Consider the following 25892-nt stretch of genomic DNA (forward strand, 5'->3'; position numbering starts at 1 on the left):
GTGAGCTTTATTGAAACGATGAAGTGCAGTGAAGATGGCCTGTGCAGAAGCTAAGATAACCTCTACTGAAAAACTAAAAAACTAACCTGAAACCTTAAACGGAGACACGGGGAGATAACCCAGACGAACCAGCAACAAGCAGGAGAAAACAAAGGGCTCATATACACAAAAGAGCCATCAGGGAATGAGAAAAGGGAGACACAGCAGGATTCATTGGACATAACCAGACAAGGGGAAGCAAAAGTAGACACACTAACATAGGACTTGGCACTGTCAAAATAAAACAGGAAGTGAACACAGAGACACAATACTAACACAGTACAGAGGGAACACAGAAACCAAAACTTCAGAACTAGAAAATCTTAATCAGAATGAAATTGTAACAAAAGTCAATAACAATCAAAACAAAACTACTGAGTCCACAGACTCGGGACATACATCGGCTCAAACTGTGGTCATAAATATTTTGTACTTGTAAACAGTACAATCGTACTGTTTACTGTAATCGGATTACTTTTTTCAAGTAACGAGTAATGTAAGGGATTACTATTGCAAAAACGGTAATTAGATTACCGTTACTTTCCCGTAGGAACACTGCGTTACGGCGTTATTAAAACCGTGAAATTTTTGCGAGAATGTCTCATGACAATGACGCAAGCGAGTGCGACGGCTGTGGTAGCTCGTGTGTCAACAATAGAAAACATGGAGCGAGGGATAGAGTACGATCGTGCAGCATTTAATACTTGGAAATACCGACATTACTTTGAATTTGACTCTTTAAAAAGCGACAAAAACATAAGCGTACGTTGTACACTCTGCATCGGAAGAAAACTTCTTTCTACGTCGAAAAATTCCACTTCCAACCTGAGCAAGCACCTAGCACGCTGCCACAAGAATGTTAAATTGACAGAAAACCCCCAGGATCCCCTCACTGACGTGACCGCTGTGGCTACCACATCTACTTCCACCGGGCAAACCTCAGATGGACCCACTCCTGCTAAACAGGTTAAACTAGACGTAAGAGCAACAGGACTTAGTGCCACTGAACTGAAGAAGCTTGTCGTTGCCTATATCGTCGAGGACATGTTGCCGATTTCCACTGTAGACTCTGAATCATTCCGACGCATCGTAGAAAAAATACCAACTAACAGTGGTGTCAAGCTGCCCCAGAGAAAGTCATTTGTAGGATACCTTGAGAGAGAATATGACAAAATGAACTCTAACTTGAAGGCTACACTCGAAGAGGCAGAGTTTGTTTCCACCACTGCTGACATCTAGACGGTAAATAATAAAAGTTTATGGGTGTAACAGTTCACTGGATTAATTCCACATTACAACACAACAAGGCCGCTCTAGCATGCAAGAGAATTAGAGGCAGCCATACCTATGATGTAATTGGAGCAGAGATTGAAGAAATCCATATGGACTACAAGGCAAAGTTATTGCCACTGTAATGGATAATGCATCCAATTTTGCCAAAGCATTCAGAGTATGTCAGCCCTGTCATTTGGAGTCTGAATCTGAAAATGAAGAAGGTGATGACGAGGAACCGACCTTTACTGAGGTCATAGAAGCTCTTTCAGCTGCATCTGGTGATGCACAGTTTAGCCTCCCTCCACACTACAGATGTGCATCGCACACAATTAACTTGATTTCAACAAGCGATGTTGACAAACATCTAAATTCCTGTGCAGACACCAAGGCTGTATATAGGAGTAGCATTGCAAAATGTTCTGCTCTTTGGACTAAAGCAAATTATCTGAACTTTTATTCTAATAAATTTAATCAGCTTGAACATTTTGTAGCACAAAAGTAGAAAATAGCTCCGTTTGCTGTTGCCTGCATTGTAGATGGGCGGCTTTGCCTCAACACCTAAACAGGAAAATGAGTTTAGTCAAGTATTAAAGTGGGATTGAAGAGGTCTGGAAAATAGAGATCAGGTGTTGTGGTGCAGCATGGTCACAAGAATCATTTAGAAATGGGTCAAAATATTTTCTCTTCTAGATTTTTTGCACAGTCTGATGTGCTGCTGCTCTGAGGTTTACTGCTCTCTGTGTGCTTAGAAAACTGTGAGGTACAAGTAGATTTGACACAAGTTATAATGGCTGATTTCCATATAACGGTGGAATACAGGGACTTAATCGTTAAGTAAGAAGGAAAGTTTGAAGCCTAATCTTAAAAGTAGAGACAGTGTCTGTCTCCAGAATCCAAACTGGAAGCTGGTTCCACAGAAGAGGGGCCTGAAAACTGAAGGCTCTCCCTCCCATTCTACTTTTAAATACTCTAGGAACAAGAAGTAGGCCTGCAGTGTGAGAGCAAAGTGCTCTAATAGGGTGATATGATACTACAAGGTCATTAAGATAAGATGGGGCCTGATTATTTAAGACCTTGTATGTGAGGAGCAGGATTTTGAATTCTGGACTTAACAGGAAGCCAAAACAGGAGAAATATGCTCTCTCTTTCTAGTCCCTGTCAGGACTCTTGCTGCAGCATTTTGGATCAGCTGAAGGCTTTTCAGCGAGTTTTTAGAACTTCCCGATAATAATGAATTACAGTCGTCCAGCCTGGAAGTAATAAATGCATGAACTAGTTTTTCAGCGTCACTCTGAGACAGGATATTTCTAACTTTAGAGATGTTGCACAAATGGAAGAACACAGTCTTACATATTTGTTTAATATGTGCATTGAAGGACATGTCCTGGTCAAAAATGACTCCAAGGTTCCTCACAGTGTTACTGGAGGCCAAGGTAATGCCATCCAGAGTAAGAATCTGCTTAGATACCATATTTCTAAGGTTTTCAGGGCCGAGTACTTGGAAATACCGACATTACTTTGAATTTGACTCTTTAAAAAGCGACAAAAACACAAGCGTACGTTGTACACTCTGCATCGGAAGAAAACTTCTTTCTACGTCGAAAAATTCCACTTCCAACCTGAGCAAGCACCTAGCACGCTGCCACAAGAATGTTAAATTGACAGAAAACCCCCAGGATCCCCTCACTGACGTGATCTGTGGTCTATCAACATTAGCCTCTGAACAGGTGGAGGAAGTCAGTCGGAGGAAACTAATGGTACCGACATCCACAAGGTGGAATTCCCTGTATGAGGCCATTTCTAGAATCATCACAATTCCTTTGAATGAACTTAATCCCCTGTGTGTAAAACTGGGAATCAAGTGCCTTAATGAAAGGGAGTACCAGTTCTTGAAAGAGTACTGTACTGTGATGAAGCCCCTGACAGTGGCTCTGGACATCTTACAAGGGGATGAGTGCACCTACGGGGCTTTACTGCCAACACTCACAAGCCTGATGTCAAAGACCCTTTCCCTGAAAGATGACCTCTCTAGAATGACAGCCAGCCTTCCAGATGTCATTGTAAAGGTAAGATTATTATTAATTGCTTTGGGTGGATTTGTTAAATTTATTATACCATTCACAGTGGGTGGATGTTATACTTTGTTTTAAGCAGTGGGTACAATTAGTAAAATGATAGAATAAAAGACCAAGTATTCACCCCTTGTTAAATATCAGGGACATTGATCATCATTAATCATGAATATTAATCATAATATCAACAAAAGCCTCAGCCAAAATTAAATCTCATACAGTACATACATACAATACATACATGATAATAGAAAATATAGATGGTTTAGAGCTGTAAAGCCCACAAAATATTGACAATAGGTAATTATACAGTAAAATAATTTTATTCTTAGTTGCATCATATTGTATGTTACAGGCCCTCAAGACTCGTTTTGATGCTGTTCTGGACAGCCAAGAAGGACTTCTCGCAGCGGCCACTTGTCCCAAGTTTAAACTTCGTTGGCTGAGAGATGAGCGTAGGAGAGAGTATGTGAAGGAGCTCCTGCAACTGAGAACACTAATGTGTCCCAAATCCCAGCCAGCCCAGCCAAAATGGACTTTTTTGAATTTCAGAATCAGCCCACAGAAAGCTTCTCAGCAGAAAAAGAAGTGCGGTAACTGACTTTTTAAAGTCAGGCTATGAGCTTGAGATTCTGAATCAGTTTCCAAATCTCAAAAAGATGTACATGAAATACAACAGTCCAACTCCATCCAGTGCACCAGTGGAACGGCTGTTCAATTTAGGTGGATTGGTGCTTTCCCCAAAAAGGAACAGAATGTCTGATAGAAGGTTTGAGAAACTTCTGCTGATGCGATATAACCACTGTTTCAGTCCAAAAGAAAACAATAAAACATAGGTCTTTTTCAGGGTTGCCACAAACTGAGACTGGATTAACAGCCTGAATGTAGCATGCAATAGCATTTTCTGTTTTTGTAATCTCAACATTATGCCTCTCTGCACTTTACCAACTGTTAAAATATGTTTTTGTTAATTTTATTTATTTATTTTTTGCTTTATTTATATGAAAAGATGTGTGTATACACAAAAATAATTTATGTTATATGCTGGAGTATGCAGAAATACAGTTTAAGCCTTTATTTTCTTAAAATATGGTGTAATGTGCAGAAATATGTTCAAATGTTAAACAAATTTATTAAAGTCAAAGACTGTTGAATTTAATTTAACTTTTTGTTTGATGAACTGTTTATAAAGTTAAGATTAAAAGTAATAAACAAATTTTTTAAAAAGACACTTTTCCATTTGATTCACTTTTATATGATGGATTATGCAGAAAAAATAGAATTGGCCCAAAAGGTCTATTGATTTATCACGCATTCAGGTAGTGAACATGTTTTTTAAAAGTAACTAAATAACTAAGTAATTAATTGCTTTTGAAAATAAGTAATCAGTAAAGTAACGGGATTACTTTTTTGAGAAGTAATCAGTAATCAGTAATTAATTACTCTTTTCAAGTAACTTGACCAACACTGCTTGTAAATCAGACTGTGTAGTTGTGAACTGAGTTTTGTAACATTGTAAAACAAAATATCTGAAAAGTTTATGTTTTTGCGTTCATTGGTTTGTGTGTAAAAATGTAAAAAATATAATAAATGTAAGAAACATTAGAACTACTTTTGCTGACACAAAGTTTGGCGAGCACTGCAAGTTGGCACTTTAAACCAGTCACTGATATAAAGAGAGCACCTTGTTCCAGGGCATCTGAGCATGGAGGGAAAGCTTTATGCAGGAGATGGTAAGAGCTGTTGGGACTAAAGAAACTGAGCAGAAAACTACAGACATCTGGAACTGAGTTGTTAATTCTCAGTGGGATCAGCAGGACTAGCAAAGCTTCACCATGACAGTCATCTGATTGACTGAACCCATCCAAACATCACTTCATGGACCTTTAGCTTGTGTCTGTGTGTGGACAGACATAACATGAGCTAATTATACATTACTCCTCCACAGAGTGGACCAGGAGAGAGCAGAGGTTTCCACTGGTCAGTCTGCACAGCAACATCAAACACACCTGGACTCTGTGGTTATGGTTTGTAGTACTACGTTTACATTTGTTCTTTTCAGTCACCTCTATGCTGCACTTTGTGGACCAGAGGATTGTCAGTGTGTCCAACATAAATCAGAGTTTGGGCTCCATGATTTCAGTCAGATTGGGGTGACTGTAGCTCAGGAGGGGAGCAGGTCAGCTACTAGTCAGAAGGTTTGTGAATCAAACCCTGGCTGGCAAATGTACTGAGTAACGTACTAAACCCAAGCTGCCCTCTGATGCATCCATCAGAGTGTGAAAGAAAGTATTTAAGCATAGAACAATGTGCTTGGTTGAATGAGGCATGTTGTATAAAATGCTTTGTGTGCACAGAGTATCAAAGAGAGCTATATAAGAACCAGTCCATTTACCAATGGGTAATTCATATAGTCTTCTTTTCTAGCGGCTGGAGGACAACATCACCATGTTTGTGAAGAACGAGCTGAAGAAGATCCAGAAGCTTCTGAGTCCAGATCACCCAGAAACTTTAAAGAGCCAGATGGAGGATGAGGAGATGTTTGAAGGTGACGATGAAGATGAAAGAAAGAGCTGCAGAGAAGCATTTCTGAAGATCACACTCCACTTCTTGAGGAGACTTAAGCAGCATGAGATGGCTGACCATCTGCAGAGCAGTAAGAGAATTTCTCTAAAGACTGAATATTGATCTTTCCTAATAGCTCAAGAAATGGACCAATAGACATTCATCCTTTCAGGGTACTGAAAGGCTAGGATATTTATTGTATAATATTTGTTTCTGAATTTCTTACCTTCAGAAATATTTGCTCCACTCTGTAAACGTGAACTTAAAGCCCAACTGAAGAAGAAGTTCCAGTGTGTGTTTGAGGGCATCGCTAAAGCAGGAAGCCCAACCCTCCTGAATCAGATCTACACAGAGCTCTACATCACAGAGGGAGGGACTGCAGAGGTCAATGAGGAACATGAGGTCAGACAGATTGAAACAGCATCCAGGAAACCAGACAGACCAGAAACAACAATCAGACAAGAAGACATCTTTAAAGCCTCACCTGGAAGAGGTGAACCAATCAGAACAGTGCTGACAAAGGGAGTGGCTGGCATTGGGAAAACAGTCTTAACACAGAAATACAGCCTGGACTGGGCTGAAGACAAAGCCAACCAGGACATCCAGTTCATATTTCCATTCACTTTCAGAGAGCTGAATGTGCTGAAAGAGGAAAAGTTCAGCTTGGTGGAACTTGTTCATCACTTCTTTAATCAAACTAACGAATCAGGAATCTGCAGGCTTGAAGACTTCCAGGTTGTGTTCATACTTGATGGTCTGGATGAGTGTCGACTTCCTCTGGACTTCCACAAAACTACAATCTTAACTGACCCTAGAAAGTCCACCTCAGTGGATGAGCTGCTGACAAACCTCATCAGGGGGAAACTGCTTCCCTCTGCTCGCCTTTGGATAACAACACGACCTGCAGCAGCCAATCAGATCCCTCCTCAGTGTGTCGACATGGTGACAGAGGTCAGAGGGTTCACTGACCCACAGAAGGAGGAGTACTTCAGGAAGAGATTCAGAGATGAGGAGCAGGCCAGCAGGATCATCTCCCACATCAAGAAAGCTCGAAGCCTCCACATCATGTGTCACATCCCAGTCTTCTGCTGGATCACTGCTACAGTTCTGGAGGATGTGCTGAAAACCAGAGAGGGAGGAGAGCTGCCCAAGACCCTGACTGAGATGTACATCCACTTCCTGGTGGTTCAGGCCAAAGTCAAGAGGATCAAATATGATGGAGGAGCTGAGACAGATCCACACTGGAGTCCAGAGAGCAGGAAGATGATGGAGTCTCTGGGAAAACTGGCTTTTGATCAGCTGCAGAAAGGAAACCTGATCTTCTATGAACCAGACCTGACAGAGTGTGGCATCGATATCAGAGCAGCCTCAGTGTACTCAGGAGTGTTCACACAGATCTTTAAAGAGGAGAAACAACTGTACCAGAACAAGGTGTTCTGCTTTGTTCATCTCAGTGTTCAGGAGTTTCTGGCTGCTCTTCATGTCCACCTGACCTTCATCAACTCTGGACTCAATCTGCTGGAAGAACAAAAAACAACTTGGAAGGTGTTTCAAACAAGAAAATCTTCAGAGAAATACTTCTACCAGTGTGCTGTGGACAAGGCCTTACAGAGCCCCAATGGACACCTGGACTTGTTCCTTCGTTTTCTCTTGGGTCTGAAGACTAATCAAACTCGTTTGCAAGGCCTGATGACACAAACAGGAAGTAGCTCACAGACCAATCAAGAAGCAGTTCAGTACATCAAGAAGAAGCTCAGTGAGAATCTGTCTGCAGAGAAACGCATCAATCTGTTTCACTGTCTGAATGAACTGAATGATCGTTCTCTGCTGGAGGAGATCCAACAGTCCCTGAGTTCAGGACGTCTCTCCACAGATAAACTGTCTCCTGCTCAGTGGTCAGCTCTGGTCTTCATCTTACTGTCATCAGAAAAAGATCTGGATGTGTTTGACCTGAAGAAATACTTTGCTTCAGAGGAGGCTCTTCTGAGGCTGCTGCCAGTGGTCAAAGCCTCTAAAAAAGTTCTGTAAGTTATAAAGTTTTTATTTAATATTTATATATTTATATAATTTTATATATTTATATATAATATTTATTTAATATTGATGTCTTAAATTTATTTTTGATTAAACTAGCAATAATTTTATGGTAGTATTAAATAAATACATCATTAATGAATTATTTATTTTAGTAGTTAATTAAAAAAATATATTGATAATTAATTATCAGTTAATTTCATTTAAAATAATTCATTATTTATTTATGTACAATTCAAATTAGTTAATTACATATTTAATCAATTATTGGTTTGTTTTCTATTTTAATTGTTTTACTGACACATTTAATGAATTATTTAATGATGTATTTATTTAATTCACGTTGCTACTCCTGGCCCTGCATCGCTGTTCATAAATACATTTTATTTGTCAGCTTCACCCATCAAAGTCAGGGGGCGGGGTTAATGCTGATCAAGTCAAAACCATTGCTTTGGTCTGGTGGGCGTTCTTTTAGTGGACTTTTCTCAATACTAAGTAGGCCTACACACCAGGGTTTGGACATGTGTGGACCCAAACTATACTTAAACTTTACCCTTTTTTGTGTGTCACCAAATACACTTTTAATATTTTCTAGACAAGAATGTAGTGGCATAATCTTTAACCTCTTTTGGCTCCAAACAGAAGTGACAGACTTGAGCAGGGTTCATTTAAAGGCTGACAGAAGTGGAGTGGTGACGGGGAGATGTTTGACAGGACAGTGTTTCAGCCTCCACAGGTTCATGTTGTGCTCCATCAGTCAGTGAAGATGAAGTCAGTGCTGATGAGGCTGTAGAGTGTGTGAGGGATGTGAATGAGGATGATGAAGATCTGATGATAGCAGATAAAAACAGGCTGCAGAGACTTTGAGCCATACAGGGCACACAGTGTGTGTACAGAACAGCTGAAATCATTATGGAGGCCTCACTGGGATATGGAAGCATCACAGTACAGCTTCAGTGAAGCTTTAAAGTCTCTGATATGAGATGAGAAATGAAGCAGCCAGAGCTTTTTCATGAGTGGAAATCCACTGTGACTGTGAGCTGCTGCTACAGCCTCCAGATTAGCCAGCAGCTCATCCTGCTCAACATTTTCTCACCAACTTTAATGGAAGTGTGATGTTTTCAGCTGGAGTGATGGTCAGGGTGGCCTCCCTCTCCTCTTCTTCTCCTCTTCCTCTTTCATTTGTAAAGCCACTTCTGCTGCTTTCATTCATTTGGAAGTCCTGTAGCTGAGTTTGGGAGAGACTAACAGCCTCGGCAGCAGAGGGGAGAAAGGCTGTAACACCACCACTTTACTCTGTTCTACCTGTCACATTTTTATCAGGAAACAAATATGCTCATGTTTTTACTATGTTTGTCTTGAAGATGTAAGAAGATCACATGGTGCTTTTTATTATTGTGTTGGTTTGTTTCCTGTCTCTTGGATGGAGCCCAGCTGTGTGTGGCCCCTGGGCCCAGGATGAGGCCAAACTGACATGGGATGAAATGTCTGTCACATAATTGAGCTTAGTGTAGTTTCATTTCTGCACAATTTAAAAACAACCAAAACTTTGTTCTGTCTTTTCTATGTTATACTGTAGACTTTCTTTGATACTGTGTCCAAAAGGAGCAGCTTTTACTTTGAAGGGGAGGCGTCTCTTCAGGTTGGATGATGGAAGCAAATGAGTGTGTGATGTTCTTTCAGTGTTGCACTTTGTAGACGCTCCCTGAGCACTGGTCTCACAGCCAGCTGCACATAGAGACCAGTGTTGTTAGTCCAGGTCAGAAGATGACTTGTTGGAATGAAAATGAGCTTGTAGTTTGTCTGCTTTAATAATGTGACTGGAAAAAGGTGTTGGACTTCAAATATGTCCATTTCTTTCACACTTCACCTTTAAAAGTGAAGCCTTGTGGTTCCTGGTAGGAAAAACACGAATTTTTCAAGTCTTTGTCCTGTTTTTATGATAAATGTACTTTAATATGAAACATTCAGAGTTTTTTCTCTTGTTGTGTTTGTTTGAAGCTGCTTCCTGTTGGCTTCAGCTGTTTGGAGTTTCCATTTTCTAAACTTCTACATTCTGAACCTTCTTCAGCTCTGAACAGATGATGAAACACTGAATGATTTCAAGCTCACACTTTGTCTAATAAACTTACATCTTTCATTCTTTATACAGATTGAGGGGCTGTGGTTTGTCAGAGATCAGCTGTGATTATCTGGCAGCAGCACTGAAGTCCAACCCCTCCCATCTGAGACAGCTGGACCTGAGTTGGAACAACAAGCTGCAGGATTCAGGAGTGAAGCATCTGTGTGGTTTCCTGGAGAGTCCAGGATGTGGACTTGAAACTCTGAGGTCAGTCAGCATGTTTTAGTTGTGCTGAGATGAATATGATGTGAAAGTTGTGCTGACACTAAACTGCAGACATCAGGCTGATATTATACTGATCCACACTGAGGATCTTCATGGTAAAGTCTGTTTTCTTCTTCTCTGGTTTAGTCCATTGACTGCAGCAGAACAATGTTCACATTTCAAACAGTGAGACTCAACGTATGGCCCGCGGCCCACACGCGGCCTGCCCACCTTTCCTGATTCAGAGAGAGGGGACCCTGATTAACTGTGTAGTGTTCTTCCTCACAGTTCTAAGTATCAGACACAACAATGAATAATCCACAGCTGACTGTCTTTAGCAGGTCAAAGGTCACGGCACACAGCAGACAGTGGGAAATATTATAATTCTGATCATTTATCAGCACATATCCATATGTATAAAAACAAAGCTGACACTGTGAGACTTGATCAGAGGTGTGATCATCACAGCAGAGGCCTTTGTGTCAAAGTCACTGAGGATCAAACAGAAACACATGAAGCAGATTTTCCTGTTCTGGCTTTTTATAGCAGATAACCTTCAAAATATTCTGCAGTCCATCAAAAACTGAAGCAAACCATGAATCAACATGTGAACATGAGCTGATGCTGCTGAAGGGAAGCAAAGTTACAGAGGTTTGATTACAGACACAGCTGAGAGTTTGTAATCTGTCATCATTTTAAAAGGTTTAAATTTCTTCAGTATTGAACAGCAGAAATGAGGCTTTGTTTTTGGAGGCCGACAGCAGTGAACACAACAGCAGACTGGTGCGTAATAAGCAGTGAATAATGCAGGAAACAGATTTTTGAAGGTAAACTGTTCTTGAAGTACACTGTGAGAGAGAGAGAGCTGTGCAGGAAGTAAACGTCAAAATCAGAGAGAATTCATGACGATGTTCATCAAACGTAAAGCGTAGTTTGGATCTTCTTCTGCTGCTGGTTCAGTCAGTTTTGGTTGGAGACAGATGAAACCTGCATCTTCAGGATCTGTGAGCTGTCTACTTTCAGCCCGACAACGTGTCCGTGTACGTGCCGTCGAGTGAACGATCCACGCTCTGTGTTTCCATCTTTGTGTGTTTAGCTGCTCTCATTTACTGTTTTATCTGTTTGCTTGTTGTTGAAATACTTTTGGGAGCTTTAACCTGAGATTCTGGCAAAATACATTTATATTAAAAATCGATTCAGGATTGAATGAATCAACATCGCTTTATTCGAATTAAAACCATTTAAATAGGAAAATCCATTTTTTTAGCCGCACGTTTTGAGTGTTTCCTTTACATGTGTGTGTTCCTTCTTTTTTCCTTCAGGAACACACACATGTAAAGGAAGCACTCAAAACGTGCGGCTATCCTAAATGGGCGTTTTTAAAGTCAGCAAAGAGGCACAGAAAAGAAGACCAGACACCAGCGAGGGAGGATAAGAAGGACAGACGCAACAACATTGTCATCCCCTATGTAGCCGGTGTATCAGAAAAACTCAGGAGAGTTTTCTCCAAGCATGACATCCCAGTGTATTTCAGACCCAGCAACACACTCAGACAGAAACTGGTTCACCCGAAAGACAAAACACAAACTTAACAACGTGGTGTATGCTGTACAGTGCAGCGTGGAATGCTCAGACCTCTACATTGGAGAGACCAAACAGCCACTTCACAAGCTCATGGCACAACACAGAAGAGCCACCTCCACAGGACAAGACTCAGCAGTCCATCTGCATCTTAAGGATAAAGGATACTCTTTCGAGGATGCCAATGTTCACATTTTGGACAGAGAGGACAGATGGTTTGAAAGAGGAGTGAAAGAAGCCATCTATGTCCACTGTGAGCGACCATCTTTGAACAGAGGCGGGGGTTTACGACCCCAACTCTCTGCCATCTATAATCCAGTTTTGAGATCCCTTCCCAGACGCCTTAACGCCCACTCACATCCTGGGCCATCTGACCTCAGGAATTCGCATGACAAGGTGGGGCCAGGTTTCACAATGAACCCACCCGAAACTCTTGCTGATTGGGTCCCACACCCAGTTTCACACCTTGGCTCAGGTGATTAGAGGATCATCAGGGGGTCCTTTTGTCCCTTGGTGGGGGTCACTCCCACTAGGTTTATATCTGGGACTCTCCACCATTTGACCTTAGAACTGAAGAAGCTTCTCGGATGAGAGGTGAAACGTCTTCAAGTAACTTAAAGAAGTCCAGACGCCTTTCTTTGCAAGCTCCTTTGATTACGATGTCCTGGATGACTGAGAACCTTCACAGACATTGAGTAATAACTGGACTCTCATACAGCGAGACTCAAATGCCTTTAACCCTTTACAGCCGATCGGAGCGGGAACGCTCTGTTTTGCATAACTATTTTTAAATCCCAGTAGCACTGCAACCACGTAAGCTAGCGCAAAAAATTTTTTTGCATATGAAACTGGAGGAGTTGTACTTACATCTCATGCCATCAGCTTGTCCTCGGTCACGGTTTCCTTCCACATAAAGCTTTGCAAAAACTGCATAAAAAGCGCTTGCAGGAACAAAAACATAATATTCCAGAAACACGCTTTACCGATTCGATCAGCTGTTCATAACACTTCCTACGTTGGAACAGACGTCAGCGCGAACATTTGCATTTCCGCCATTACCTGCCCGAAACCGGAAGTGACGTCATTTTCGCGGAAATGTAGTCTTTTTTACTATCAGGTCATCAGGGCCTATACTGGTCTTTTTAAAAGTTATCTTTGACTTTATGACTTTCTGTGTCGTTTCTGGGATGCTTAGGACTCATATTGCACTGCTGGAAATAGTTTATTTTGATGCATATGCTGCTTTTTTGCAAATTTGCATTCTAATATTTATTTTCGTTTTTCCTGCAGTGTATAAAAATTGGTGTATTTCAAAAATAAAACTATGAAGACACTCAAAATAAATTTCCTGTGGTGGGAAACTATTTTGTGCAACTTTTTTGTATTTACAGTTTTGAGGGATAAGCCTCTTAAATTTCTCTAACTACAAATATATGTTAAAAAAGCAAAAACAATTTTCAATTTTTTTGTAGTTTAGTGCACTTTTTTGCAATTTATGTAATTACTATGCACTTAATGAATACATATTATTAAAATCTGGGCTATAATGGTTGTATTGATGTATAGCAACTTGAAATGCTCCAGAAAATGGCTCCACAGCATGTAAAAATATAAAAAAGCTCTGGCAGACTTGGTTCTATGGTAGGCCTTAAAGGGTTAAACATCAGCTTATCCTGCTGATCCAAGTCCAACACTGAGTTTGTAAAAACATGTTTGTCAATCATTTTGTTTGGTTTCTGAGGAAAATGATTCAATAACTTGCTGCTAATACACAACATTTCATCACATTTCCTCATAACCCTCTTTTGTCTGACCATTTGATCCCATTTGAATTTGCAATAAAGGATCCACAGAGTTTGGTGACAATAATAACAGTAGATGTTTGTGTGAAAGTGCTGGAAGCAAATGAGAGTGTGATGTTCTTTCAGTGTTGCACTTTGTAGACGCTCCCTGAGCACTGGTCTCACAGCCAGCTGCACATAGAGACCAGTGTTGTTAGTCCAGGTCAGAAGATGACTTGTTGGAATGAAAATGAGCTTGTAGTTTGTCTGCTTTAATAATGTGACTGGAAAAAGGTGTTGGACTTCAAATATGTCCATTTCTTTCACACTTCACCTTTAAAAGTGAAGCCTTGTGGTTCCTGGAAGGAAAAACACGACTTTTTCAAGTCTTTGTCCTGTTTTTATGATAAATGTACGACTTTAATATGAAACATTCAGAGTTTTTTCTCTTGTTGTGTTTGTTTGAAGCTGCTTCCTGTTGGCTTCAGCTGTTTGGAGTTTCCATTTTCTAAACTTCTACATTCTGAACCTTCTTCAGCTCTGAACAGATGATGAAACACTGAATGGTTTCAAGCTCACACTTTGTCTAATAAACTTACATCTTTCATTCTTTATACAGATTGAGGAGCTGTGGCTTGTCAGAGATCAGCTGTGATTATCTGGCAGCAGCACTGAAGTCCAACCCCTCCCATCTGAGACAGCTGGACCTGAGCTACAACAACAAGCTGCAGGATTCAGGAGTGAAGCATCTGTGTGGTTTCCTGGAGAGTCCAGGATGTGGACTTGAAACTCTGAGGTCAGTCAGCATGTTTTAGTTGTGCTGAGATGAATATGATGTGAAAGTTGTGCTGACACTAAACTGCAGACATCAGGCTGATATTATACTGATCCACACTGAGGATCTTCATGGTAAAGTCTGTTTTCTTCTTCTCTGGCTAGGCTTAGTACACCATTAATCAGTTGTGTTTTACCATTGCTCTCTGCAGGGTTGATGTCAAGACTTTTAAATCTTCCATAGACAAAACCAGTGAGTACTGAGACTCTGTGTCACATTCATCACTATTTCATCAACAGCATATCACATGAAAGCTCGTTTGTGCTTATTTCATTCTGCAAAAATCTATAAATTATGGGGGTTTTTAAGGATGTGTTTTTAGGTACTGGTTTTGGTCAAAATATTTTAATACTTTTTAAAATCTTTTTAGTGAGTGAGAAGGCTGCAGCTGAAGAAGATGGTGGGTCCTTAAGGAAGAAAGAGAAATCCCTCACAAACAGTTTGTATTTGATCAGAAAACCACTAAAAAACTAATATGATTGTAAACAGCACCAGTTAGAGTTCCAGGAAATCCTTAATTATTCGATGTTTGTCTCTCATCAGGTTACTCTGAGGTCAGACTGAATCCAGACTCATTAGACACAGAGCTATATTTGTCTAAAGATGACATAAAGCACATTAAGGTGAGAGAAAAGCATGTGGATCTGATTGTCTTGTGATACAAAAAAGAGGCCTTCAGCACAGAAATTTGTCAGGCGTGTTAAAGCACAGGGCAGACAACCAGTCAGGTTTAAGATTCTGTGTCATTGTCAGTATGTTACTCGCAGTTTTGAAAGTGTGTACAGATAACACCTGATGTGTACTCTGTGTGCCTAGGGGCACACGCCACTAGCTGTGTGGTCCATCTATGTTTCTACCCTCACCTATGGCCACGAGCTGTGGGTAATGACTGAAAGAACGAGGTTGCGAATACAAGCGGCAGAAATGAGCTTCCTCCGAAGGGTGGCTGGCCTCTCCCTTAGAGATAGGGTGAGAGGTTTAGCCATCTGGGAGGGGCTCAGAGTAGAGCAGCTGCTGCTCCACATCGAAAGGAGCCAGCTGAGGTGGTTTGGGCATCTGACAAGGATGCCCCCTGGGCGCATCATGGGTGAGGTGTTTGGGCATGTCCCACCGGGAGGAGGCCCCGGGGCAGACCCAGGACACGCTAGAGAGATTATATCTCTTGGCTGGCCTGGGAACGCCTTGGTGTTCCCCCGGATAAGCTGGAGGAGGTGGCTGGGGAGAGGGAGGTCTGGGCCTCTTTGCTTAGGCTGCTGCCCCTGCGGCCCCGGATAAAGCGGAAGAAAATGGATGGATGATGGATGGATGGGTGTACTCTGTATAGTTTGTTCTCCGTTTACTTGTTTATTGCGGCTTTAAACAGCTGATGTATTTCCTCTCTGAATTCCAGCCTCCATCAAGCTTCACCCCTCAAGTACAAACTGAATCCACACACATCTCCTACAGGTGCTTCTAAATTCACATTAGGTTGATAACATGTATTTAATGATGTGACAAGATGCGTGATACAGCTGGAGGTGATCAGACCTCAGCTCATACAGGCTGGTTGGAGTGCTTCAGCCCTTCTGTGTCCTACAGGTTCAGGTGTGCTGGTCCAGGTGTGTTCCAGTGTACTCTGACCAGACTAGTGTTTGTTATGGCTCAGGAGGCAGAGCTGTTGTACAGGACTGTCCAATGGGATGAGAGCCTCCTTCAATCAGCTGGAAAAACAGCTGCAGGGCCGCTGTTTAACATCACATGCTCTGTGGATGCAGTCTGGGAGCTCCACCTGCCACACTGTGAAACAAAGGAGGGTGAGCACTGTGCTGTGAAACATCTGTGTTACTGTGTAGTGCTCAGCTAATATGAACTGTTCTTTATCATACAAATAACCACAATGCAGTTTATTTATAATTCAATTCAATTCAATTTTATTTATATAGCGCCAAATCACAACATAAGTTGCCTCAAGGCGCTTCATAGATACAGAGAAAAACCCAACAATCATATGACCCCCTATGAGCAAGCACTTTGGCGACAGTGGGAAGGAAAAACTCCCTTTTAACAGGAAGAAACCTCCGGCAGAACCAGGCTCAGGGAGGGGCGGGGCCATCTGCTGTGACCGGTTGGGGTGAGAGAAGGAAGACAGGATAAAGACATGCTGTGGAAGAGAGACAGAGATTAATAACAGATATGATTCAATGCAGAGAGGTCTATTAATACATAGTGAGTGAGAAAGGTGACTGGAAAGGAAAAACTCAATGCATCATGGGAATCCCCCGGCAGCCTACATCTATTGCAGCATAACTAAGGGAGGATTCAGGGTCACCTGGTCCAGCCCTAACTATATGCTTTAGCAAAAAGGAAAGTTTTAAGCCTAATCTTAAAAGTAGAGATAGTGTCTGTCTCCCGAATCCAAACTGGAAGCTGGTTCCACAGAAGAGGGGCCTGAAAACTGAAGGCTCTCCCTCCCATTCTACTTTTAAATACTCTAGGAACAACAAGTAGGCCAGCAGAGCGAGAGCGAAGTGCTCTAATAGGGTGATATGATACTACAAGGTCATTAAGATAAGATGGGGCCTGATTATTTAAGACCTTGTACGTGAGGAGCAGGATTTTGAATTCAATTCTGGATTGAACAGGAAGCCAATGAAGGGAAGCCAAAACAGGGGAAATATGCTCTCTCTTTCTAGTCCCTGTCAGGACTCTTGCTGCAGAATTTTGGATTAGTTGAAGGCTTTTCAGCGAGTTTTTTGAACATCCTGATAATAATGAATTACAGTAGTCCAGCCTGGAAGTAATAAATGCATGAACTAGTTTTTCAGCGTCACTCTGAGACAGGATATTTCTAATTTTAGAGATGTTGCGCAAATGGAAGAAAGCAGTCGCACATATTTGTTTACTATATCCGTTGAAGGACATGTCCTGGTCAAAAATGACTCCAAGGTTCCTCACAGCGTTACTGGAGGCCAAGGTAATGCCATCCAGAGTAAGAATCTGGTTAGATACCATATTTCTAGGCTTTTCAGGGCCGAGTACAATAACCTCAGTTTTATCTGAATTAAGAAGCAGAAAGTTAGCGGCCATCCAGGTCTTTATGTCTTTAAGACATTCCTGCAGTTTAACTAATTGGTGTGTGTTATCTGGCTTCATGGACAGATAGAGCTGGGTGTCATCAGCATAGCAGTGAAAATGTATGCTATGTCTTCTAATGATGCTGCCTAAGGGAAGCATGTATAATGTAAACAGAATTGGTCCTAGCACTGAACCCTGTGGAACTCCATAATTAACCTCAGTGTGTGAATAGGACTCTCCATTTACATGCACAAATTGGAGTCTATTAGATAGATATGATACAAACCACTGCAGCGCAGTACTTGTAATACCTACAGCATGTTCTAATCGCTCTAATAGGATATTATGGTCAACAGTATCGAACGCTGCACTGAGGTCTAGCAGGACAAGCACAGAGATGAGTCCACTGTCAGAGGCCATAAGAAGATCATTTGTAACCTTCACTAAAGCTGTTTCTGTGCTGTGATGAGCTCTGAAACCTGACTGAAACTCTTCAAATAAACCATTCCTCTGCAGATGATCTGTTAGCTGTTTGACAACTACTCTTAAAAATGATTTTTGATATGAAAGGAAGGTTGGAGATTGGCCTATAATTAGCTAAGACTGCTGGGTCTAGAGATGGCTTTTTGAGTAAAGGTTTAACTACAGCCAGCTTGAAGGCCTGTGGTACATAGCCGATCATTAGAGATAGGTTGATCATATTTAAGATCGAAGAATTAATTAATGGCAGGACTTCTTTGAGCAGTTTTGTAGGAATGGGGTCTAAAAGACACGTTGATGGTTTGGAGGAAGTAATTATTGAAGTTAACTCAGAAAGATCAATTGGAGAAAAATAATCTAACTTAACATCAATGGTACTAAGAGTAGCTGTAGATAATATTACATCTGTGGGATGATTATTGGTAATTTTTTCTCTAATGATAAAAATTTTATTTGTGAAGAAGTTCATGAAGTCATTATTAGTTAACGTTAAAGGGATGGTTGGCTCAAAAGAGCTCTGACTTTTTGTCAGCCTGGCTACAGTGCTGAAGAGAAACCTGGGGTTGTTCTTATTTTCTTCAATCAGTGATGAATAGTAAGATGTTCTGGCTTTGCGGAGGGCTTTCTTATAAAGCAGCAAACTATTTCTCCAGGCTAAATGATGATCCTCTAAATTTGTGACACGCCATTTCCTCCCCAGATTACGAGTCATCTGCTTTAGGGTACGTGTTTGAGAATTATACCACGGAGTCAGGTACTTCTGATTAGAGACCTTCGTTTTCACAGGAGCTACAGTATCCAGAGTCGTACATAGTGAGGAGGTGAAATTATTAACAAGATAATCGACCTCTGTTGGGGTAGCGTTCAGATAGCTGCTCTGCTCTGTGTTGGTACAGGGCATTGGAGATGATAACAGTGGGTGGATTATATTCTTAAACTTAGTTACAGCACTTTCAGAAAGACATCTACTTTGATAAAGTCTACTCTCCACCGCTGTGTAATCAATTATTGTAAATGTAAATGTTATCAGGAAATGATCAGACAGGAGAGGGTTTTCAGGAAACACTGTTAAATGTTCAGTTTCTATGCCATATGTTAAAACAAGATCTAGAGTGTGATTAAAGTGGTGGGTGGGTTCTTTTACATTTTGAGAGAAACCAATTGAGTCTAATAACAGATTAAATGCCATGTTGAGGCTGTCATTTTTAGCATCTATATGGATGTTAAAATCACCCACAATAATTATTTTATCTGAGCTCAGAACTAAATTAGATATAAAGTCTGAGAAATCAGACAGAAACTCTGTGTAAGGCCCAGGTGGACGATAGATGATAACAAGTAAGACTGGTTTCTGAGTTTCACAGCTGGGGTGGACAATGTTAAGCATCAGGCTTTCAAATGAATTACAAACCAAGAACATATATAACTGCACAAACGTGTAACATAACTGATGCCTAGTTCTGAGCTTTATGTAATGAATAATGCAAAACTTTTGGGCTGTTCACATTTATAACAAAAACGGATGGAGGGGAACTTGTTTGCAGGAGATGTAATCCTCAGATAAGGTGAGAAGTAAATCTGAACTCTCAGAATGAAAAGCTCTTTCCTTTCACAGCGCTGTGTGTTGATGGCCTGCTGTCTGTTGCCCACATCTCTGATGATGGGATGAGCATCTTGGAGCCGCTGGAGATCACTGCCACCCATGTGGTTGTGAAGGTTCCTCACCTCTCTGGGTGGGGCGTCATCTGGGATGATTTTAAGCGGCTCCTGAACATAACAGTAAATGGCCAAGTTCTGCTGTTCTTCCGACCTTCAGAGCCTGCAAGAATCAATGTGTTTCTACTCCAGGAAAATATCCCATTGTCAGAGGTAAATAGTTTCATCATCTTCACTCTGTGGTCCTCTCAGAATCCAAATGATTCTCAGCAGCTTTCTGATAATAAACTAAAGTTATGTACAGGTTTACTGGTCACTCCACTCTGATTACCTGAGACAAAGAGTCAGGCTCCATTTAACTTTTCTTACCCACATTGTTGACCAATCACTGCTCTTCTTTATTCACTCCCAGTAATGACCCTAAGCTGTGAACATTTGATGTTTGTGACCCATAATGTCAGATCTGACACTTCACTGATAAAAATAAAATCATGGAGCTTTTTTTCCTCTGCAAAGCTATTCTATCTCAAGAATGATTGTTTTTGATTCATACTGACACATGATATTCTACACCTGATATGTTTAAATGAGCTCTACAGGTGAATAGACTTATTAACGTTACCAGCATAATAAACTGTCCTGTCACTGCAGGTGTCTGCCCAACAACACGATGATGCTGAATACCTCCAGACCCCTGCTGACTGTCTTTTCAGCTTCGGTCAAAGGTACAGTGTCCACTGTGAGCCTGAGAGCAGGATAATACAGCCGAAGGTGAGTCAGCAGTTAGAAACTATATGCTGCTGAAATGAAATGAAAGTCCTGGATAACCCACTCGTCATGAAAATGGCACCTTTCTGTTGTTGTTTAGCAAACACAGTTTCGCTCAAAGTCTGGCCCAAATTACCATCCAACATTTCAAGTTTTCCTGAGTACAAATTCAGGGTTTGTGAGTCTGATAGTCAAAGACCAAGAGGGGAATGAAATCTGGAAATCATCTGTTTGCCTGCCAGGTAAGATTCCTGCCAAATACCAGCAGAAATTACCCTACAAACTTTTTATTTTATATTTTATAAAACTTCAACTGAAATCATACTTCTCTTTTAATCATCAGTTCAGAGTGCTGTTAAATGTCTATCTTTCTTTGTTCCTTCAGCACCAAGAACAGAAACCTTAATGAGAAATGTCCCAGATGAGTCTGGAGTCCCAGCAGACGAGAGGCTGCTCACAGTTCGCTCACAGTTTATTGACAGAGTGTCTGAACCTGTTTTAAACAAACTTCTGGATAAACTCCTGGAGCAGCATATTATCAATGAGCAGGAGATGGAATCAGTCAGATCACAGCAGAGCAAAGCAGATAAAGCATGAGACGTTATTGACACAGTGCGACGAAAAGGAAGTATAGCCACCTCACTTCTGATCGCTGCTCTCCGTGAGGAGGATCCATGCCTTTTCATAGAGCTGAACTTAAGATAAGACAGATTTCTAATAAATCTCAAAGACCACTGACAGTGTCATTATTGTGATCTTCATGTGTGTGTTGGAAACTGGACTTTAGTTCTTATTAAAACCTGGACTCTGACTAGAAGCTGAGCAGGACATTGGATGGACTGAAGCAGAGTCTGGGACCTCGGTAAGTCTCTGGGCTGCTCATTATTAGTGCACAAACCAGGAAATATGTGAAGCTCCAACCTGTAGATGCTGAACCACATCTACAGGTTGAATAGCAACACCTCAAGTTATCTGTGACCGGCGTCTGTTTCCAACAATATAACTGAAGCTGTTTTTACCTTTAATGCTGGAATAACATGTTGAATCACATGATCAGTGTTTACAATCTGATTACTGAGGTTCTCGTCTGTGCTAGCTTCTGCTCTGAGCAGCATTTTGTGTTTCTGCCTGTATAAATAAAGTTTTGCTGTTTGCTTTCTTATGCTGGAGTTTGAATTCGTGTTTTTAAACAGTTTGAGCTTCCTGTTCGTGTAACCCGTTCATGTGTTACACCCGTCATTGCGTTGTGTTCTGGCGTGAAAGTAAGAGGCAGGAGACAGCACTTGGGTCTTTGGCTCTTTACTGCACATCTGCAACACAGAAATAAGTGTCTGATCTGTGTGTGTCACGCGACTGCCAGTACACCTCTCCTCCGGCCATGCTGAAAGGAGCTGTGCCTGCAGCTTCATTAACACCACAATAATATAATAAATCTAATACAACAAATTGTTTTAAAACATTAACTTAAGCTCTCAAAAACAAAAAGCATAAAATAAATAACATGTCACTGAAAAATCATTAAAAACAACTTATAAGAACAATAAACAAAATAATTCAAAAACAAATAAACAGTCAGATAAATACAATTCAATAACCAGGACCCAATATTCTAGTGCTTATAGTTCAAACATTATACTTCAGGCAAGACAACACTGTACTTATAAAAACAATGAATGAAAGACTGCATCTCCAAAACATAAGAACATCTCCATACCTGCAACACAGAAATAAGTGTCTGTTCTGTGTGTGTCACGCGCCTGCCAGTACACCTCTCCTGATGAAGGAAAAAAGAGTGCACGCTGTTAAAAAAACTGCAGTGAATACGCTCACAAGCCTCTAGCGTTCAGGCTAACTTAGCATGCTAGCATTTCAGCTGCGTTCTCAGCTAAAACTCATTAAAAACGTATATTAGCAAACTCTGTCCTCCACAAAACTTATCCCGAACGAGTCTCTTAACGACAAACAAAAATGCGGCGGTTCGGCTGTATTCACATTGCAGCTTGGGGTCTGAACAAACTGAGCAATGTGGCAGTGACTTACCTCCGGCCATGCTGAAAGGAGCTGTGACCGGGGCACACATGCACGCGCCTACGTCACCACGCAGCGCGCACACACACGAACGCACACAGACTCAGATCACACAGGTAGGAGAGTGAGATGCAAAATGACATATTTAATTTAAAAAAAGGGTGTTTTGGGTGAAATTCAAAAGTATTTAACATAAATGTTACATTCATCTGATTGATTTGCGTCTTATATAGGGATGGGTATTGATAAGATTTTAACGATTCCGATTCCATTTTCGATTCTGTTTAACGATTCGATTCTTTATCGATTCTCTTATCGATTCTCTTATCGATTCTTTTTTTTTTTTTTTTTAAAAAGGAGAACACTAAGGTTGATTAGCTTAGAACTTTGTTTTATATCTTCTCTTTGAACAAGGTAGAAATTTAGGAGTAACATGGCCTTACAAACCCAACAGTGAGATCTTAAGAGATCCAGCCTACGGCTCTTCAATGGGGTGTCACAGGGTCCCCAGGAAAAAAAATTGTAAATGTAAAATAATAAAATAAATATTCTTCTGTAGCAATAACAAAGTTTAACATAAATTGTTCTGTAGCAAGTACACAAGAATATCCAGTAATGTCCCTGCCTACAATTAAACACATTCACTTACCAAAAATCGGGGGCATCTGCTGTGGCAAATGGGTGCAAGCCTTTGACCACAAACTTAGACACTGCTCTGTGACATTCGTCTATCCTGGCCTGAAAGGAGACGCTACCAGTAGACTGCAGCGAGAACTGCCAGCGAGCGCCAGCCAGTCTGTCTCTCTCATCATGGTCACCTACATGTACAGTAATGGCAGGTCTTGTAATAAGGCAGATTGCGGTAACATAATATGCACTGTTGGTTGATTATTTACCTGCCGCATTAACGGGAGAGGACGTGCAAACGTTAGCGCTGCTGCTGGGTTGAGAGTCACGAGTCCGGAGCGGAATTAAAAACACGTGTCATCGCGTGTTTTGTGAGCAAATGCTTTTGCATATTCGTAGTGTTTCCTCCCTTAAATGAAATATCTACTTTGCAAGTTCCCCTGTTGTCATCGGTTCTCATAAAGTATAATCAAACTTTTGAGCGTTTGAGCCGCTTAGTGTTTCCTGCCAGGTAAATGACGCTCCGCAACGTGGTGACGTCATTCGGGGCGACTGGAATCGATAAGGGAATCGTTTGCAAAAATGGCAAACGATTCCAAGGAATTGAAACAGTGGGAACCGGTTCTCAACAAGAACCGGTTTTCGATACCCATCCCTAGTCTTATATCTGAATCATGTCGTCATGAGACTGTCAATGTATCTTAAACATACTGCTTCACAAACACTGTTGTGACAGTGATGTACACTGTCTCCTTTGTATATATGTATGATTTCTATACAGTTTACACCAGATGACCACTTAAGGACATCTCCTGGTTTCATCTTCATGTTTCCCTCTCACCACATATCCAACCCGATATCATGACCAGCAGCTTTTACAGCTGTGGCTCCAACAAACATCAGCTGATACTAGAAATTAATATTAAATAAATTCTAACAACAGCTGATCAAGCTTAAACGCTGCTGTTGTTCATCGTGACATCTGCTTGTTTTCTCTTTTTGGCTCAAAGTGGGTGATAAACAAACAAGACCGACAGGACTTGCAAAAGAAAAGCCGATCAGCTGATCATTGATCAGTTTCATGATTGAAGTGGCAACAGGAGAGGAAGGGGGAGAGGAGGAGAGAAGAGGCAGCTGTGCAGCAAAGACAGAATGACTCCAGCTTTGTGTCAAATGCCCAGTATGTCTGATGGCCAGTCCAGCTGTGAGGTCAGCTGGTGGGTAACAGGCATCTTTGAAAATGTTAGAGCACTTTTGCAAATATGTGATGTCCTAACAGCAACAATCTATCCTGAAAATATCTTTTTTTTTCGTGACCCAGAAAGAAATATGTATATTTCAAACTCTGCGTTCCTCCACCACTGCCTCAATTTGAGTTGTGGATGAAATGCATTCTGGGATATTTGCCTGGGCTTAGCTACAGTAGCTAGCAAGCTGATTGGAGACCAAAACAGCCAATCAGAATTTTTGCATCCAAGTCTGTGATTGGTTGGTTTTGTGGCACGCTTATAACGGTGTACAGAAGCTGTCTCCGTTATCATGGCTACTCGGCAACGGAACTCAAAAGTCTGGGAGCATTTTGACAAAACAAAAGAAAAGAAGGTCCAATGAAAAATCTGCAAAATGGAACTTGCCTTCCATGACAGTATGACGGCGATGCATGAGCATCTGAAAAGGAAGCACGTCGTGTAGAACAAGCACTTTGCAATAATCTAGAGATCTCAGTCCTACCATTTATCAGCTCAAACATCCAACGACATGAATGCTTTAAAAGCATCGACATCAGCTCTTCTCTGACAGCATGGTGGGAGTTTCTAAAATTGACGGCGTCTTCATTAATCCCATGCAAACGTACACCTATCTGGAACAACCCTGACATATTACAAAACAATAATATGATAAACTTTTCAGATTGGAGTGGTAAAGGAATCAAATATTTAGAACATATACTAGAAGGAACAGAATTTATTTCATTTGACGGACTAGTTACACAATATGGGATCAACAAGAAAAGATTTTTAGAATATCAACAAATTAAATCCATAGTAAAAAAGAAATTTAAACCGGGTCAAGTTGAACTACAAACACCACCAAGTGTGGTTCAATTTCTTACTCTTAAAACCCCCAAATTACTATCCAAAATATACAGAATGCTTTCTAAAACAGATGAATCAACATCACTTCCTATTGCAAAATGGGAAGCGGATTTATCAGTTAACTTAGACCTAAACTTCTGGTCTCAGATTTGCTTAAAAACCTTTCATCTAATTAGAAATCCCAGTCTTCAATTAATTCAATACAAAATATTACATAGAGTGCACTATACAGGTCATCGGATGTTCAAGATGGGCTTTACGTCTACCAACAACTGCTCACACTGCCAAACCAATTCACCGGACAATTATATCCACGCTCTTTGGTTCTGTCCACCAGTTCAGAAGTTTTGGCGCGAGATATGTGAAGACTTATCAAAGTGTCTGAAATGTAACATTCCAACCTCCCCCTTAGTGTTTTTGTTGGGCAGCTTAGATAAAGTCACTTCAGATAAAAATATAGCCCATATGGTTCTCCCTGCCCTATGCATAGCCAAGAAAACTGTCCTCATGAACTGGAAAAATAAAAAATAATCTTAATTCTAACCAATATAGAAATTATCTATTAGATTACATTAGTCTTGATACAGCCTCTGCCACCACACCAGATCAATTGCTCTGGGCTCCTTTGATCAGCTCCATCACCTAGTGGGGGTGGGGGGTCATATTTTGGTCCCG

General features: G+C 41.0%; 2 protein-coding genes across 3 annotated transcripts in view; both read left to right on the forward strand.

The window, feature by feature from the left end:
• The window catches only part of LOC308403425 (NACHT, LRR and PYD domains-containing protein 12-like), a 646283-nt gene extending 624194 nt beyond the window's left edge, over window positions 1-22089 (forward strand). For both annotated transcript variants that reach the window (XM_080892827.1, XM_080892828.1), the window contains 11 exons: window positions 10138-10314; window positions 14293-14469; window positions 14660-14700; window positions 14879-14947; window positions 15052-15131; window positions 15899-15954; window positions 16087-16301; window positions 19658-19911; window positions 20350-20469; window positions 20567-20708; window positions 20852-22089. In XM_080892827.1, coding sequence (XP_080748953.1) covers window positions 10138-10314; window positions 14293-14469; window positions 14660-14700; window positions 14879-14947; window positions 15052-15131; window positions 15899-15954; window positions 16087-16301; window positions 19658-19911; window positions 20350-20469; window positions 20567-20708; window positions 20852-21063 — 1543 coding nt within the window. In that variant the 3' untranslated portion in view covers window positions 21064-22089. The remainder of the gene's footprint in view (window positions 1-10137; window positions 10315-14292; window positions 14470-14659; window positions 14701-14878; window positions 14948-15051; window positions 15132-15898; window positions 15955-16086; window positions 16302-19657; window positions 19912-20349; window positions 20470-20566; window positions 20709-20851) is intronic.
• The window catches only part of LOC308403394 (NACHT, LRR and PYD domains-containing protein 12-like), a 1254170-nt gene that overhangs the window by 630518 nt on the left and 597760 nt on the right, over window positions 1-25892 (forward strand). The gene's annotated exons all lie outside the window — the stretch shown is intronic.

Source organism: Rhamphochromis sp. 'chilingali' (genome assembly GCF_963969265.1).
Source record: "Rhamphochromis sp. 'chilingali' genome assembly, chromosome: 1".
Taxonomy (NCBI): domain Eukaryota; kingdom Metazoa; phylum Chordata; class Actinopteri; order Cichliformes; family Cichlidae; genus Rhamphochromis; species Rhamphochromis sp. 'chilingali'.